This window comes from Osmerus mordax, chromosome 16 (assembly GCF_038355195.1).
Source record: "Osmerus mordax isolate fOsmMor3 chromosome 16, fOsmMor3.pri, whole genome shotgun sequence".
Taxonomy (NCBI): Eukaryota; Metazoa; Chordata; class Actinopteri; order Osmeriformes; family Osmeridae; genus Osmerus; species Osmerus mordax.
In genome coordinates, this window is record NC_090065.1 from 12144105 (window position 1) to 12162307 (window position 18203).

The 18203-nt window shown below is 47.5% G+C and overlaps 1 protein-coding gene across 1 annotated transcript; it reads left to right on the forward strand.

Moving 5' to 3' along the window:
- Nucleotides 1-17632, forward strand: ephb3a (eph receptor B3a). The gene is made up of 15 exons (XM_067253894.1): nt 1-64; nt 3975-4039; nt 5551-6223; nt 8022-8177; nt 9493-9828; nt 10317-10441; nt 10575-10731; nt 11007-11115; nt 11299-11351; nt 11823-11945; nt 12776-13023; nt 14058-14273; nt 14500-14649; nt 15736-15929; nt 17521-17632. Exons 1-15 carry the CDS (start codon nt 1-3, stop codon nt 17630-17632), a joined length of 2781 nt encoding a protein of 926 aa, XP_067109995.1.
- Nucleotides 17633-18203: the final 571 nt, after the last annotated feature.

The following is an 18203-nucleotide window of genomic DNA, read 5'->3' on the forward strand; positions in this document are numbered from 1 at the left end:
ATGACAATGGATTACTTGCTATGGGTATGCAGCCTGGTGCTCCCCGTGGTACTTGCTGTCGAAGGTACGTGTAGTATTTTTCTTTTCATCACTAACTAAACATTTCATTGTAGGTTTGTTTGAATTAGGTTTTTACATATATTTTTGCTACATGAGGGTTAAATGGTTAAACTGTTTTCCATCATTAAATATTAAATGCTTTGCTTTGAATTGTTACTCAACTGCATAAACACAACCGATACACATGCCATATTTTGTCCTAAAGTTTTCCTTTTGTGGTATGTGTGCATGTGTGTGTGTGTGTGTGTGTGTGTGTGTGTGTGTGTGTGTATGTGTGTGTGCGCGCGCGTGTGTTTCTGTCACATCTGGAAGGCTTGCAGCACATAAAGATAACCCAATGTATTTCTCTTCCATGTGTCTACAATATAAGCTGCTCCATTTCTGTTTGTCATGGCAGCTGGCTTTTGCTGTTGCCAAACCATGGTTTCTTTGTCATAATGACAAGCTCTAGTGGTTGAGGATGACTGCCAATCCCACCTTTCTTGATCAAAACAGAAAAAGCCATTTAGTCGTTTGATAGGGCTCGAATTCTGGAAATACATGGTCCGAAGCTTCTTTCACACGAACAATGTTTTTCCTGATGTATTGCCTTGACATGCTGAAAGAAACAGCATGATTAGAATGAACATTAGGTTATTACTAAGCTCCACTGCCAGAGCGCACACACACACAATTACAATCCAATCAATAGCTTTCAATGAAGTGTCAGGGGATGCATGTGAAACATGCTAAACGACAAGTGTTGCAGTGAAGGTCAGCGGACGAGCCAGGGCTCGGGCTCCTTCGCGTGGAAGTATTTCCTCTGGGAGCAGCCCACCCGCACCAGGGCGACTTCATTCACCCTTCTCTACTGTAGCTACATTTCTCCCTCCCTCCCTCTCTCCCGGTCCGGCCCTCCTCCCTCCCTCCCTCCCTCTCTGCCCTCTTCCCTGTACAATCTGCTTCTCCTGGACGGGGGCCAGGACGATCCCTCATCAATTCTGGTGTCAGCAACTAAATCAATGCAGGCGCAGCAGCCTCCCAGGTCCCAGCGGCCTCTCAGGGACTCATGATCAGCCCGTTTCCCAACCCAACAACTTCAGTTACTCAACACTGGAGGTTAACTAACGCTTGTACGCAGAAGAGATGTACGGCTTAAGTGTGGGAGATCCGTGCGTTGGAGACAGCCAGTGGTGTTTCTCTCACAAGACTAGGTCGTTCGTCGACTATAGTCAACGGATAATCGGGACCTGATGACGTGAATCGTTTTTCGATTCGGTCGGCCGAGTTATCTGGTGTGTGTGTGTGTGTGTGTGTGTGAGTGGAAGGAGTTCCTTCAGTGGGATCTTTTTCAGAGACGCTTGTTCTGGAGTCACTGCGTCCTTGGGTGTGTCCGTCTCCAAGTTCTCTTCGGCGGGGTGTCAAGCACACTGACGATGAAAGCCACTGTGACCGCTCTATAGCATGTGGAATCTTTTCTCACAGTACTCCTCGTCACTTAAACGTACTGCTTCCATCAAGCACTGTAACAACAAAAGAGTGCTTCTATGGTATAGAGACAGCCATACTCCCTCAGAAAAACCAATTACATCATCTTTAGAAATCGCGTGCACGCATGACTGAAGAGGATGAAACGTTTAATATCAAACATTCGCCCCGCATAAGTGATTGCAGGGAAGAATTCCCGCATCCAAACATGCCCGTCTTTTTTCGCCTCCGTACATTAAAATGTAAATATGAGTAATTATCAGTTGAAGCATGAGACCAGATGCCAACTACCAGGAGGCAGTTTATGAAGGCAGATTGAACCAGGTGAGCCTGAGCCTGGGTGGAGCTTGTCGTCAGACACAGAGAGACGTCGGGGCGTGACCGACGTCGACGTGCGATTGTGAATGGGAGGTGTGGAGGGTCTCACCTTGCTTCACCACAAACGAGTTCACGGAATCTGATGCCATCGCCACGCTTCCCTCAGCTCACTGTTTACAGCCAAAATGCTCATTCGAGCCTGTCTATTAATAGATGAGCATACAGTTTCTCTTGATCATGCACTGATCAGTAGGGATGGTGTTGAGCTTTAAATATTTCATGTGTTTGCTTGTTGGGTGTGCATGTCAAATTAATATGAGTAGAAGGCCTCCTTTTGTGGTGTAACTGCTCACAAAGTGAATAAAACATTAGCATGTGTTCTGTGCTTTTCTCAAAGAAGGGAGAACGCAGACTTATGGCACTTGCTTCAGTGATCAAACAGTAAATTGAAATTGTGGGGATGCTCAAAGGACAGCAATGTCCCATTGGAGTGTTGTTTTCCTTCCCTGGAGAGAGAGAGAGAGGTGGGGGGGGGGGGTTGTCACATTACACTGCTGCCTCTGCTTTATGAGAGAAATGAGCAAGATTTAAATTAAAGGAGTCAAAGACAGTTAAAACTGTACCAATGAGGAGGGCTGGAAGTGGAGAGTTTTACCCTTGGGGCTCTATTCAATCAAAATCCATATTTGGAACCAGAAGAAAAATGGCTTCCCCCTCAGCAGTATTTAGCCCTTTATTGGTTATTCTGAACTGAGAGTGTCTATGGTTAACATCCAGTCCATAGGCTAATGTTCTTGTGTGTGTCAGTGCATAGGACAGAGTTCTTGGGCAAAGTCTTTTTTAAGCGTGGTGCCGTGCGCATCGCTGAGAGTTGAGTTTGAGTAGACAGACTTTGTGGTCTCCAGGCACATGGAAGGGGCCGTTCGATCTGACATCCCAAAAGCAACCTGGATTCTGCAACCCTCTGGCTCAGCTTGTGGCCTGCTGGATGTGGAGACAGCGAGTCAATGTTCACCGCCTCATGAATGATGAATGGTCATTGACATTTGTCTCAATACCCATTCTGTTTACATTCTCACAAGGAGTGCATTGTATCTGAGGTACTTGTAGCTCCGTTGTATCTCTTCCTCCGTTTCAATGAGGTAGGAAAATAAACTTCTAGAACATGCTCCACTCCATGTGTGTGTTCCTCGCAGCCTCTTTAACAATTACAATAGTTACAAATAGCTGAGGCCATTAGAGTTTTGCTTCCATTGAAACACATAATTTTACATACTTTCAACCAAACATTAGTTTTTCTTATCACCTTTAAGTGAAAACAGTTGGTGCTTACTAAAACCTTTTTCTTTTTTTCAAAGAATTCAAAACAATTGGTCACATCCTTTCACCAAATGTTGCACTGCAGGACTTGTCAAACTGAAACCTAAACAATTGGAAGCCATTGAGATGTAATTATAGGGTTGTTACGATTATTTCAAAGGCAGTATGTATATTCCAGCACAGTGACCCTCACAGGCCTAATTGAGTTAATAAACTCTCGGAGCCATCACATAGATGACAGCGAGATTGGCCGGAGACAACAATGCTCATTGATCCAGTGTTTACTCTCTTTCTTCCCTGTGTTGGCTTACCCTCTCACACCTCGTTGAGCAGCCATAAACTGGGAGGTGAGAGCAGCACACAGGAATCACCTGTGGATGGAAACAGAAATTTGATTCTCTGGTCTCTCTCACACAGTCTTAAAGGGCCGTGTGAGTCCCCTGGGTGTTGCATGTAGGGAAATACGATTGAGTTGGTGTCTCTGTCAGTAGGTAATTTACTACAAGCAGTAACAACAAGTTTGCCAAGACACTGACGAATGTAGAAAAACTTTGCATTCACCAACACCAGTGTTTTCATTGCTTTAATATGGGGCATCACGGGCATGTTATGACAAATTGTCAATCAAATCAGCTTTGCTTGTGTGTGTGTCAGAAAGAGAACAAACCCTTACTTTCTAACAGTTGCCCACTGTGTGGTCTAGGAGAGTCTAGTCATATGGCTTGGTTTTATTTCCCTCCCCACCTACCAGTAGAAGCAGTTAGTTAAAACTCTCCGCCGGCTCCAACCCTCCTGTTTTTAATTTGCAGAGACGCTAATGGACAGCAAGTGGGCGACTACAGAGCTGGCCTGGACCACGTTTCCCGAGAGCGGGGTGAGTTTGTGTGTATGTGTGTGTGTGTGTATGTGCGTGCATGTGTGTGTATACATGTGTGTATACATGTGTGTGCTTTTCTTACCAAACGTCTTTACTTGTGTTACCGTTTTGCGTTTTCACAACAACATTTGTTCCATTTGCTTGTTAATAGACCACTGCCTGTCCTAAACGACGCACTCCCCACTGTTTTATATCTTTGTTGACTCAGTTTGTTTTCTTAGATACTAAAACAAATGGGAAACATGCTGGCTGGAATAGTTCCTTGTAGATGATGATTTTAAATATCTGTGGTAAATGTGAGTAGCCTCTCCCATTTTAAAGTCAAAACCATATGCAGAATATTCTCTGCCAACACAGACACTAGAGATGTCAGCAACGTGGCTCTTGTAATGCAGGGCCATAGGCCAATTACAGTCAGGAATTAAGGTTTCAGATGATATTCCCCATAGGAATTATGGGAAAATAAAACAACATGAATTTGACCCCGAGGCTAACAGCTTGACAGACCTCCCCCACTCCCGGCCAGTGTAATTTGTCTTTGCTACGTGAGCGCAAAGTCAGTCAATGGAAACCGTGGGTTGCCATGGAAACAATCTTGGATAGTCCAGCTCTCTCTAGGCTCGTGCAAAATGTCTTTGCACCTAAGAAGTCGTACGTCACGAGGGGCAAGGCGGCCTTCTCCTAATGCATGACAAGCCCATACGTTTTGTCCCGGCAATTATCATATTTTGTCAGGTATTGCAGCGACATGTTGCCCTTGATTTATGGTATATGAATCTGATGCTGGACTCACCGCTCCAGAATAAATTAGGCACATGTTGCTGGACGTCTTGATTTATGCGTTTTTTTTTCTCCAGCTGAAATAATAAATGTATCGAACCCGCATTTGTTTTTAAAATCAATTGCTCTAAATTATGTATAATGTTTTTGAATCACAATATCAATTTCTTGCAAGGTTATTCCCTCCTGGAATAAAGAATGGTGATGACATAAATGAAACAGTAATGTACATAGATGTTATAGAATTTTTTTCTGAACTCCAGGTCAGATAGTTACACGGATTATACACTGACTATCAGCCATCTTTGTTATCATGCATATTATCCTGTTGGCTGTGTTTTAGAGCAGATCTCTTTTGTATGTATTAGCACAGCACAAGATTGGCAAAAAAGAAGGTTCACCTAAATACAAGAACATTGCCACTTTACTTGAAGTGCCTCAGAATACCATTGAGATGCAATCAGAGAGCTGGCATTGCATTTAAATTGACCCTTTAATAAATAATTCCCTGTTTGCATTATAGAAGAAGAGTTCAGAAATGGGAAATGTGATTTAAAATGTACCCTTTAATCTCTCTCAGAGCCATAAGTTGACAGTGACATTCAGAAACCAGATCTCCTGTGGAGGCTATTTATATTATTCTCTTTTTCTGTGGAATCATGCCATGAGTACATGTTCTCCTCTTCCGAGTTCCCTTGTTGACGATGCTTGTCTGTTTCTCTCTACAGTGGGAGGAGGTGAGTGGCTACGATGACTCCATGAGTCCAATCAGAACATACCAGGTGTGCAACGTGCGTCAGCCCAACCAGAACAACTGGCTGAGGACTGACTTCATCCCCAGGAAGGGCGTGCTGCGCGTCTACGTGGAGATCAAGTTCTCGGTACGCGACTGCGCTAGCATCCCCAACATCCCCGGTTCCTGCAAAGAGACCTTCAACCTGTTCTACTACGAGTCGGAGGGGGACACGGCCACGGAGGGCAGCCCGCTGTGGAGGGAGAACCCTTACATCAAGGTGGACACCATCGCCCCCGACGAGAGCTTCTCTCTGCTGGAGGCCGGCCGGATCAACACCAAGGTCCGCAGCTTCGGCCCGCTCTCCAAGGCGGGCTTCTACCTGGCCTTCCAGGACCTCGGGGCCTGCATGTCACTCATTTCGGTCCGGGTTTTCTTCAAGAAGTGCTCCACCACCATAGCTAACTTTGCTGTGTTCCCTGAGACGGCCACGGGAGCCGAAGCCACATCCTTAGTCATCGCCCCGGGGGCCTGTGTGTCCAACGCACAGGAGGTGTCGGTTCCTTTGAAGCTGTACTGCAACGGGGACGGGGAGTGGATGGTTCCTGTAGGCTCCTGTACCTGCACGCCAGGCTTCGAGCCAGCAATGGGGGACACACAGTGCCAGAGTGAGTTTGGAAAAGACTTTCTGACTTTTGTTTAACTAAAGCTCCTTTATATGCTCGGCGTTCAGCTCAGCCGATGCCCTCTCCTCTGTATGTATTGTGCAGTGCTTGAATAGGGTGAAGGAGGGTGGAGGAGAGCATGAATTAATGAGCTGTTGCAGAGAGGTGCCGCATACAAATATTGTGGGAGGAGAACTGGAGTGAGTAAAAGATAGCGGAGGAAAAAATAGGGAGCGAGCCAACAGATTTGCGGCTGAGAAAAAGAGATAATGTGAAAGACAGAGATTACAAGAGAACAGGAGAAAAGATATTGTACTATGAAAAGCGATAAATGGAGGGAGAGAGAGAGAGAGAGAGAGAGAGAGAGGTGACTTGCCAAAGCAGAGATGTGAGTGGCCATAGAAAGGGGAGTCATTCTCTCACCTGGACGCGAGAAATAGTGTAAAACATTCTGGAGAGCTCATTCGTTGCCGTTTGGCGGCTCAAGGTTAAAAGCCTGCCGTCGACTCCTGATAAAAGGCTCTCCAGGGCTGAAGCCGATGGGCCTGGCTGGCAACGAGGAAGTGTAATTTCCTCTATGGCCTCCTGTTAGTTAATCTACAGGCGCCCGCACTCATTAACACCACTCAGACCACCGTGAGCCAACACTGTCGGGCTAACATTAATCACACAGGCGGCTCATTTCTTACCGCCATGTTTTCCTGCTCAGAGGCTAGTCCTGCAGGTAGAGGGAGAGAAGAGGGAAGAGGGAGAAAACACAGCCAGGGAGAACTTTGCTGTACTGAAGAAAGACAAATCATCACATCCTCCAAAGAGGTTAATGGATTAAAAACCAGGAGGAGTACGGTGATTCAGCACTCTCCTGAACGAAGAAAACAAACAAACAAACGAAAAGGATGATACAGAGTCAGAAAGAAAACATAAATCTGATTAGAGCGTAAGGCGCGGTTAATGCTTTGTGAATTACAACACATTTTCATTTTATCATACCAGCTTTTGGCTATATTGCCGGCTTAAGAGCTAAAGCAGGACCCACTTACTTCACTAATTTCACTGAAAGTGGCATTCCGGGGAATTAGGATGTAGCTTAAGTTCAAACTAAAAGACCACTTAGTCCAACCAGTTAATCACACCCTTTTGCTAACACGGTTTTACGAGCATTCATGCTGATAGGACAGATGTTAGCCAGGGTCTTTGTTTTAACCCACAGAACAGGAATGTGAGAAACCATAAAAAATCGGATCCACAAACCTTCTAGAATATCCCCACATATCTTGATTCCACTGAAGGGTCGGTTTCCGAGCTTCTTCCTCGATTTATGTTCCCAGCTTTACACTCAGTTTCTCAGTTGGAATTGATTTGGATTTATTTGGCAATCAAGCTGTTCTGCATGCAGTATGGGACAATGTTTATATTCAGTGTTGTGTCTGAGTCTCACGCAAACATTGACTAATGGACTGTTGTGAGTCGTTACTCTCAATCTCGTTTTCAATCTTTGTCTGCTTGGCAAGAGCAATCTACGGTCAGCCGTCCATCTCTGTCCTCCTCCTTCTCTTCCACCTCTCTTTCTCCTTTGGCTTGAAGGGGTTCAGCTGCCTGACTGAAGGAAAAGGACTGGTTATAGTGTGTATACGTTTGGAGATATAGTTCCTTGTATTTTCCTGCATGCGCCTCTCAACAGTGAGCTAGGTATTCCTCACAAGCGGTCATCCCAGGTCACATGTCCTGTGCAGCGGACCATGGTTCGGTGTTTGATTGACAGCATTCTTACTGACCCCATTTGTTTTCTTGTCCCATCTAGCCTGCAGCCCTGGAACCTTCAAGTCGAAACAGGGAGAGGGCTTGTGTTCCCCGTGCCCCCCCAACAGCCGAGCCAGCTCCAGGGGCTCAAGCGTCTGCCCCTGCCAGAACGGCTTCCACCGTGCAGACAGTGATCCTCCAGAATCGGCCTGCACCAGTAAGTCTAGACCAGCAGCTTTCATTGAAAACACCCGAGGCTGGACTCAGTGTGTATATGTGAATCTAAGAGCTTTGGAGAAGCTTTGTTAGCAATGAGGGATAATTCATTCAAAAATCTAATTATGTAGATTTTTGTATTATGTGTTTTTTAATTATACTTGGTTTTGAGAAATTAAGTACAATCAAGGTTGATATGTCAAGCCTAATTTCAGTGAACTATGTTTTCACACCGGGGTGCAGTGGGCTGTTTGCAATGACAGCTTTCTCATACAGAAACCCAATGTATTGTGTGTTGATGGAAATGGACATGTGTTGTACGGACCAGCCAAAATCCCCCACAGGGCATTTAGAATGTGTGAAATGACACACACAAGCTGTGATGATTCTCTTGGGTCTCTTGTCACGAAGTGACTGCACCCTGAATTTTGTTCATCAAACGCAGCCCTACGTATCTCCTACAGCCTGCCTGTCCGAGCCTGTGGAGCGGCGTTGATGTTTAGCGAGGGTGTTGTACCAGAAAGCTCAGCAGAAGGCCAGTCTGGACTCTCTTTGTGTGTTGTAGATTGTGCTACCCAATTAGCAAGGGCCGAACTCCAAACGTTGTCATTGTAATGAGACATGACAGAGCGTACGCAGGCTTGGCTGAGGGCAGACTGGCAGGGATGGAGGAGCAGAGAGAGGGAGCCGGTTGGCCGTGACGAGAGGAGCAAGCGAAACACTCTGAAAGTGTTTCTCTAGCGTATCCTGCGTTATATGTCGGCCTTTTCCTGCTTTAAGGTTTTTGATTGGCCCCTCAAAGCTTGTTATAGGATGAAAGGAACCTTTGCGGCTTCTGAACCAATCTTTGTTGGTTCCCCCTCAGCTGTTATCACGGTTAGATCCAGGTTTCAAATACTACTTCTTAGCCAAACTCCAGGTCTTTCGGGCATCCCCAGGGGTGCTGAAACACGAATGGAAATGTGCTGTATTCCATCTCAGCTCCATGACTATGGAGTCAGCTTCCATACACGCTACATAAACATTAAGTCACGCATCGGATGGAGCTACCGTTGTACTGTATAAAGCTATTCATTCAGTAGTGTGCAGCAAACTGAGTTCATGCACAAGAATATTCCTATTTCATGGCCAAGGGTTTTGATTAGGGGGAATAGTGATGGATTAGCTGTGCGTGAAATGCACAAGGAGCCTCGTCGGTTGTTGAATACACCGACGCCGAATACTCCCGGTGCGTTCAGCAGAGCACACACTGAGTGAGTGGCCTCTTTGAGCGGAGCAGCGCTCTCAAGTGTCCGTGTTTGCGTCTGTCCGCGCAGCCGTCCCGTCGCCCCCTCAGAACGTCATCTCCAGCGTGAACGAGACCTCCCTGTCGCTGGAGTGGGAGGAGCCGGCGGACGGCGGGGGCCGGAGCGACGTCATCTACAACGTGGTGTGTAAGAAGTGTCTGCGGGAGCGTAGCCCGTGCACGCGCTGCGACGACAACGTGGACATAGCACCGCGCCGCCTGGGCCTCACGGACAGGAAGGTGGTGGTGAGGAACCTGCAGGCTCACACCCGCTACAGCTTCGAGGTCCAGGCCGTCAACGGGGTGTCAGGGAAGAGCCCGTCGGCGCCCAGCTACGCCACGGTCAACATCACCACCAACCAAGCAGGTCAGACGTCCTGAACGTCCGGTGTGAATGATTGATAGATAGATAGATATATACGTTATTAATCCCGTGGGGAAATTCAGGGTATCCTGATAGCAATTATGAGTCACACACAGACGAGTAATCAATAGGATTCACGATATTGGAAATCAATGGCATCACCACCTAATTGAACTCTTAATGACCATTGACTTTAAAAAGACAACAGCTTTCAAAGGCAATTATGTTCACCTCTCGTATTCCACACTGTATGCTTGGGTGCCATTTATGAACTCAGGACAATTAAATATTCAGTTAGAGCCCAACACAAGGCTATGTACTGCAAGCTGCGTAGAGGTGATACAAAGGGCAATGTAACCTCTTCTAGTAGTACTAGTTTCCCCAGACATACTTTCACATAATTTTCATAACTTTTTGGTGTGTGCGTTACCATGGAAATAATACACATCCTCGTCATTCCATGCGTTGTTCTCTGTCTTGTCCGAACACAGCCCCTTCAGCGATCCCCACGGTCCACCTCATGAGGTCCACGTCCGACACGCTCAGCCTGTCCTGGCTGCCTCCGGAGAAGCCCAACGGCTTCATCCTCGACTACGAGATCAGATACTACGAGAGGGTGAGCGTCACCCGACCAGCCATGGTTGTTTCCTGAATAATAATAGTAGTTATTAGCTAATAAGTAATGTCAGAGGAGTTTCTACCTTGAGGAAGGTTTCCATCCTCATTCTGCCCCCTGTTTCGGCTTCCAGGGTCAGGCCATGTCCCACACAGTGACAGCCCAGTACAGCTCAGCCAAGGTGGAGGGGCTGAAGTCAGCCACGCAGTACGTGGTCCAGGTCCGGGCTCGCACTGTGGCCGGCTATGGACGCTACAGCAACCCAATGGACTTCAGCACCAGTCTGCACAGTACGGACCCCCAACCCTCTTCACACACTTTCCATTATTGTTTCTAATATTAATCATATTAGTATATAATGATACCCCCAAAAATGGGTACAAGTTTTTAGAAATTAGGACTTTTATGTGAAAGTAAAATAGAATATGTGAGAGCAGCTATCTTTCAATGATATCCTGGCAGCATTTTTTTAGATACCTGTGCCATTCGCAACAAGCTGACACACCAAGAGCTGGTTCTGGAACCTTCCAGATGTTAACTATTATGTTGGTTGATTTCTCCAAAGGTGACCCCCAGAAGTCTGTGCAGGACCAGCTTCCTCTCATAGTGGGCTCGGCATCAGCAGGCCTGGTGGTCATCGTAGCAATGGTGGTGATAGCCGTGGTCTGCCTCAAGTAGGTGTAGTGGAGGAGCGACGCGAAACCAGTCTCGAAGTCTCTAATGTTATTCTTGATTTTGCGAAAGCTCTCAGAGGGGTGTAAGCCCCCCTGAACTGTGTTTCTCTCTTGACTGTCTGCCTGCTGCCTACTGCCAAGCCTGAGGATCCATCATGCTAATGAGCCTTCGTGCCGTTTCAGGAAGCAGCGTAGCAGTTCTGAGCTGGAGTACACTGAGAAACTACAGCAGTACAGTGAGTACAGTCTGAATACTGGATTACCGTTTGTGAGTCTTGTGTGTGTGCGCGTTGTGAGTATTTGTGTGGGTGAGTGTGTCGTGTGTGCGTTTGTGTGTCGTGGGTGTGTATTGTGGGGTAAATCACCTGATTGAATCAATTATCTAATCACCTGACTAATTCAGGAAACCCCATTTGCTCATTGAAAGGCCATGATTAGGGAGATCATGTGGTCTACAGAGGCCCTCAGGGGTGCAGAGTCTGAGGCTCTTCAAGAACCAAAGACCCCCCCCCCCCCCCCATTTACTCCATGCTGCTCATGCATTAAAAAACATTTAATTCAGCCGCTAGCATCATTTATTTCAGGCTAAGAAGAAGTATACAAGAGGGTTAGGACTTGGTTTAGGGTTGAATGACCTAGACCAAGGACTTGAATGAGGAAAACCGAAGCGAAACATTCACACTTCTCTCCGTCCCTCTCCCTCTCAGTTTCACCGGGGGTGAAAGTGTACATCGACCCCTTCACTTACGAGGACCCTAACGAGGCGGTCCACGAGTTTGCCAAAGAAATTGACATCTCCTGTGTGAAGATTGAGGAAGTCATTGGCGCAGGTAAACAGCTGCGTCGAGCGCGGCTCTTGCTACACCGAAGATCATGGGTTCGATTCTGAGGTTTCACACTAACACAATCAAACATATCTCTGTGCTGTAGCTCCATAAGCAAGCCTTGACTAAATGGAATGTACAGTATATTGAGTCATGTATCCATGAGCCCGCTGTGTTAACGAGGACTGAGGTTGGCTGGAGAACTGTGTGTTGGAGGGGTCAGGCAGGAAAGGGCTGTGATCTGTGAACAGCTTTTCCACAGTGCTGTCATCCGAGTCTGTTTACTCTCCAAGAGCATGTTGTGTCCTTACGTCAACTTGAATGACAATCTTCTCCTGCTCGTTCGCCTCCCCCATTCTCGCCCTCTCTATCTTTCTCTATCTCTCGCTCTATGTCTCTCTCACCATCTCTCATTGTCCTTTCCCCTGTGTCCTTTTGTAAAACGTGTTTAGACTCAGGCCCTAAAAGCAAAACCCCCAAGCTCCTCACCCGACCCCTGTCCCCCTCCACGGCCTACCGGCTCCACTCGCCCCCCAGGCCCCTCTCCCCCTCCCTCCCCAACCTCTTACAACCTTGAGCTCCCGCCCAGCTCTCCTCTCCTCCTCCCACCCTCCTCTCACTCTCTCCTTCCACACGGTTGTAGACCGTACACCCTCCCCCCACCCGTGTCTTGTCCTGGTCCTTCACTCTCCTCAATCCAGAGTCTCTCCGCTGTGCAAACCAGTAATGCCCCCGTCTCCCTCACTCCCCACCTTTCCTCCACTCCCCTTGACCCTGGTTCACCCCCCCCCCCATCTCCTCCACCCCCTCCCCCTCCCTGTTTACTGTTACCCCAGGTGAGTTTGGGGAGGTGTGCCGTGGCAGGCTGAAACAGCCAGGGCGGAGGGAGGCGGTGGTGGCCATCAAGACTCTGAAGGCCGGCTACACCGAGCGCCAGAGGCGGGACTTCCTGGCAGAGGCGAGCATCATGGGCCAGTTCGACCACCCCAACGTGATCCGCCTGGAGGGTGTGTTGACCCGGAGCTGCCCCGTGCTCATCATCACTGAGTTCATGGAGAACGGAGCGCTGGACTCCTTCCTCAGGGTGAGACACCTTAACACCCTCCCCCCCTTTCTCCCTCTCTCTCTCTTGCAGGGACATTATGTGAATGTTGTGAGTCAAAGCTCAGCCCGACACTCCCTCACACGAACTCCTCTCAGTCATCTGTCCAACCAAGTGCTCTTCCATGCCGAGGCCTGTTATCTATCCCATGCCACAGTCCCATGACTCACAGGAGCACAGCCATCATCTAATGATGTTCATAGAACAACAGGCTACAGCATTCCTTTATGATTGCTTGCCTGCCTACCTCTCTGTCTTTCTGTCTGTCGGTTTTTCTGTTGGCCCACATAATTTACATATCTGTCTAAGCCTTTGTTCTATAAGCATGCATTCAACTGTATAGAGTACAAAGCGTCTTGTCAAGGGTTTGGTCCTGTTACGTCAAGGTTTTTTCTTCTTGGATTTAGGAAATATACGCTTTTTAGCTGTTTTCATGACTTCACAAAGAGTTAGTTACATAGGTCACATACTTTGGGTTCCATACTCTTATCTGTAGTCATGGTACACAACGCTCTGAATCAGAAATCAATGCGTGGCCTAAAAAGAATAAAGAAATATGCTAACTTCGTTCATTTGACAATTCAATGATAACTGACATCCACTTTATGGTTCTGTGAACTCTCCAAAAATGTGCATTGTCACTGTAGCCCCTCTGAGGGCCTGAGACGCGTGTTTGCTCCAGGAACTCCACAGAGTCTATAATTAGCCAGCCAGCTAATTGCATGTGGTAAGACAGCAGGAAAAGGTCAACAGCGAAGACTGACAGAAACGTCCTTAAAGGTTATGACAGATGCCATCTCATGTTTGCATAGGCTTTATGACTGAGTGTCTGACCGCACCCTCCTGTCTCCCCTCTCCTTTCCCAAGCTGTGTCTCTTCCTCTCTCTCCCATCCCTATACCTCCTCCTCCTCTCCCCGGGCCCCCCCCCCCCCCACACACACACACACACACACACACACACACATATGCACACACACTCACACTTTTTCTCCTTCTCACACTCCTCCCTCACCAGCTGAACGATGGCCGTTTCACCATGACCCAGCTGGTCGGCATGCTACGTGGCATTGCCGCGGGGATGAAGTACCTGTCCGACATGAACTACGTCCACCGCGACCTGGCCGCACGCAACATCCTGGTCAACAGCAACCTGGTGTGCAAGGTGTCCGACTTTGGCCTGTCCCGTTTCCTGGACGACACCTCCACTGACCCCACCTACACCAGCTCACTGGTTAGTAGTGCGTGCGAGGGTGTGCACGCGTGGGCTCTTTTCCCCCATGTGTGTTTTCTCCAACGGCTGTGGCCGTGAAAGTGAAGTGGAGTAAATGTCAGTCTGTCTTCTCTGCTGCCTGTGTGGCCGCGTCTCCCACTGTGAGCTGTGTGTGTGTGTGTCTAATGACTGCAGCTCAGCGGGCGTCGGTGTATCAATAACGCCCCCCATCCTCTCGTCTCCGCAGGGAGGTAAGATCCCCATCCGGTGGACTGCGCCGGAGGCCATCGCCTTCAGGAAGTTCACCTCCGCCAGCGACGTCTGGAGCTACGGCATCGTCATGTGGGAGGTGGTGTCCTATGGAGAGAGGCCCTACTGGGACATGAGCAACCAGGATGTACGTGAGCTCCCAGCCCTTCACAGCCCCGGCTTTGGGTGGATTGGGGGGGAGGGGGGGAGGTTTGAGAGGCTGTCGTCAGAGCTGTGTGGCTGTCTTCCTGCTCTGCTGTTGTTATCTTTGTTCTGCAGTCGTGAAGTGCAGCTGTGTGCCTGTGGTCTTGTTTTATAGCCCTAACCTACCTACGCCCCCTACTAACTCGTGCACACCGAAACACCCCTGCTGAGCCCACAGTGCACGCACACTTGTATGCACACACACACGTTTATACACTCATACACACTGATACACACACACTTGTACACGCACACCTTTTAAGGTTCACACAAACGCACACATTCACTTAAACACGCATGTATACACACATACACCTATGCTCACACGTTCTTCTACCAGTGCTATTCCACAGACATGATGCTTCAGCAGAGTACTTGATGACAAGCAAAGCCTCTTTACTACTCCTCCACCACCTGACACCAGAGTACAGATCTGTGTTCACCCTCTACACCGCAACATTAAACTGAGAGGGCACATTATTCATGGGAAGAGACTAATAAAGGATTGTCTGACATGCTAGAGGAGATGAACAAAAACTACCAATATTAAATCATCGACTTCAATAAACTGCATTATATGAGAACTGCATTGTGGGCACAACAAATTATTATTATTAATGTTGTTTGTAGTCAATAGGCTGACAATATGCAATATAAACTGTACGAACACACGCTGTATGATCGTGTATCAAGTACTTGCCAGGATGCTCTCCAACTAATTGCAAGAACAGAACAGTAGCGGCTCTAGAATTCCTTGAAGGCAACAAACCTTTTTTGCAAGGAGTCAGAACATGTACGCACGCAAACACACTGGAGCACATGGATGAATACGATCAGAAACACAAAACAAAAGCGGCATGCCTTTATCAAAGAGCCTTCGTTGTGTTTTAAACGGAAAACTGTCTTATTTTGATTGATGTTCATAGCATCGCTAAATAATATATTTGCATACAACAGTGTTATGATCTATTATGATCCATCCATTTCTAAATGAACACGAACGCATCCCCCTGCTCATTCCTTGGGTCAGGTGATGACGGCAGTGGAGCAGGACTACAGGCTGCCCCCGCCCATGGACTGCCCCATGGTGCTGCACCAGCTCATGCTGGAGTGCTGGTTGAAGGAGAGGAACCAGCGGCCCAAGTTCTGCCGGATCGTCAGCACCCTGGACAAGCTCCTGCGCAACGCCGCCAGCCTTAAAGATGTCACCAGCATATATTCAGGGTGAGTGACACACTGGATGACATCATTCACCGTATGTCATGTCAGGTTGAGCGTTGTAGCTATGCAAGATGCTGCCAACAAAAAAGACCTGTAAGTTCCAAATTCAATCTTGTTTTATTCTATGGTGAATATATTTTTGCTGGTGGGAGTGTCGTGTGTGATTTATCTTGTTTCAGAGGTTGGATGGTACATTTTGTTGGGTGCCCTGACAAATGTTACACAGAGATGCATATAATGTCTGTCCAGAAATCCAGACTTCTGTTCTCAGCTCATACTCAGGCTCAATTGTACTTTTTACTCACTGTTTTGTGGCCTCCAGTCATCCCCTGATACCAATCCTGTTGTTAGATTGAAACCTCCACAGTGATGCATTATGCACCAAGTGCATGAGGTCAAGCATGCAGCATCTGCCTTGAAATAGTTATTTTTCCCCTCACATAAACAACACTCTTCCACACAAGCTGGATTCATACAGTATTCAGCTCTTTGGCTCACAGTTACACTTTTACACTCTGCCCCAGGGGCGATTCCTCTGTCAGGGTTTTTGGCTCAGCGAAGCTAATTGCGTGTGGAAACGTAATGGCTGACCTAGGTTTAATTCCCCGTGCTCTTGGCTGGATCCTGAAAGTAGGTGATAGTCCGGAGCGCCAGGTCTGCTGACGTGGAAATACGCGAGGTGATGGAGGGAGAGTAATAAGGGAGATTGAGGAGAAGCTAAAAGAGAGGAATGTGTTTAATTAGGTTGCTAATGAGGTTTTTAATGTGCCGGGGGAGGGCACACCCATTGCTGTGATGGGCGAATCGCTGGGGAAGCAGTGTGTGCGAGTGTGTGTGCAAGTAAGCATGTGTGTGTGTGTGCGTGCGTGCGTACAGTGTTATGCTACGTGTCGCTGTACGCGGATGGCATGCCGATGATTAATTCATGGCCCAGTCCGTATGCGACAGCTAAAGAGAGTGAGAGAGTGGGGAAGTGGGGAGATGTTGTCATCGCATGATTTAGTGCGTGTCCTCAGACCAGACAGCCGTGGTTGCGTGTGCAGGCCTGCGTTTGGAAGGTAGGGATCGTGTGTGCGTGTCAGAGATCCATGGCGTGTGCATGTCAGGGTCCCCCCCCCCTGCCTGCCATAGGCTGTTCAGTGATGATGGGGGTAGATATTGGAAAGGGAGAGGATATGAGTCCCTCTCTTATCTGTGGATCTCCAAAGAGAAGTGCTTTACAAAAGAGGGACGCTGTCCAGCCGATGAAGGACAGGAACGGTCAAACACTGCAGCCGCCCAGAAACAGGCTCAACTTTTTTTAAACCACAACATGATAAATGGACTCTTTACAGATTGAATTGGATTTTGTTTGTGGTGGAACTGGCCTTGAAATTGATTGCTTTTTCATGATCATTATCAACTAATATTTGTTTTTGTTTATGCTCCCACCCTAACTGGAGGTAAGCAGACAGAATGCCAACGTCTGCCATCAGTACATTATCTTAGATGTGCTGTATACTTTAATTCTCCCACAATCTGTCATATCAATTGAGAAACTGCTATGAGCCTACTTGACTGTCAGTGAAGGACTTGTGTTCGTCTGTGTTCTCAGGGACCTGCTGCGGATTGGAGGAACTCTGCCCGGCCACCACAGGAAGAGTCTTGACAGCAGTCAGGAGATCGTCCGACAACAGATGAGCCAAACTCTGCCTATCCGGGTGTAAGTCCCAACTGACCCCCAACTGAACCCCAAGAGACACCAGATACTCTAGGAAGAGCTGCCTAGGAACTTTAACTGGAAAGCCCAATGATGGGGTAAAAAAATGAGGAAATTGACTATTTCCTAACCTACTGACAAGTGGGGCTGAGAATTAATGGTTCATTTGAAGGAGTATTTGCTTCTTTTTCATTTACAGTAACTTGTGGATTTATGAAATATTTGTTGCCAAAAAGCCAAACTCCCCCCTCAGGTTGTGTTTGCATGTCTGCATGTGTTTCTGCTGGCTGGGGTTCATCCCTTCCTCTACAGGGACCCAGGATGTCCCTGGGGCTTCACCATTGGTATTAACAGTTCATGTGCTCCTGCATTTAGACAACGAATGGGAAGAAAAAGATGAAAACATTATTGATTACATTTTTTCACAATGGATATCAACAACACTTGACTCCTGAATCAAATCCTAAGCCCATGGATCAGAGGAATCTTCCAAGACTTTAAAAAAAAAAAATCCAGTTTTGTCCCTGTCCTCTTCAGTGTTGTCTTCCATACGACTGAGAACTCTCATAATGATGGTG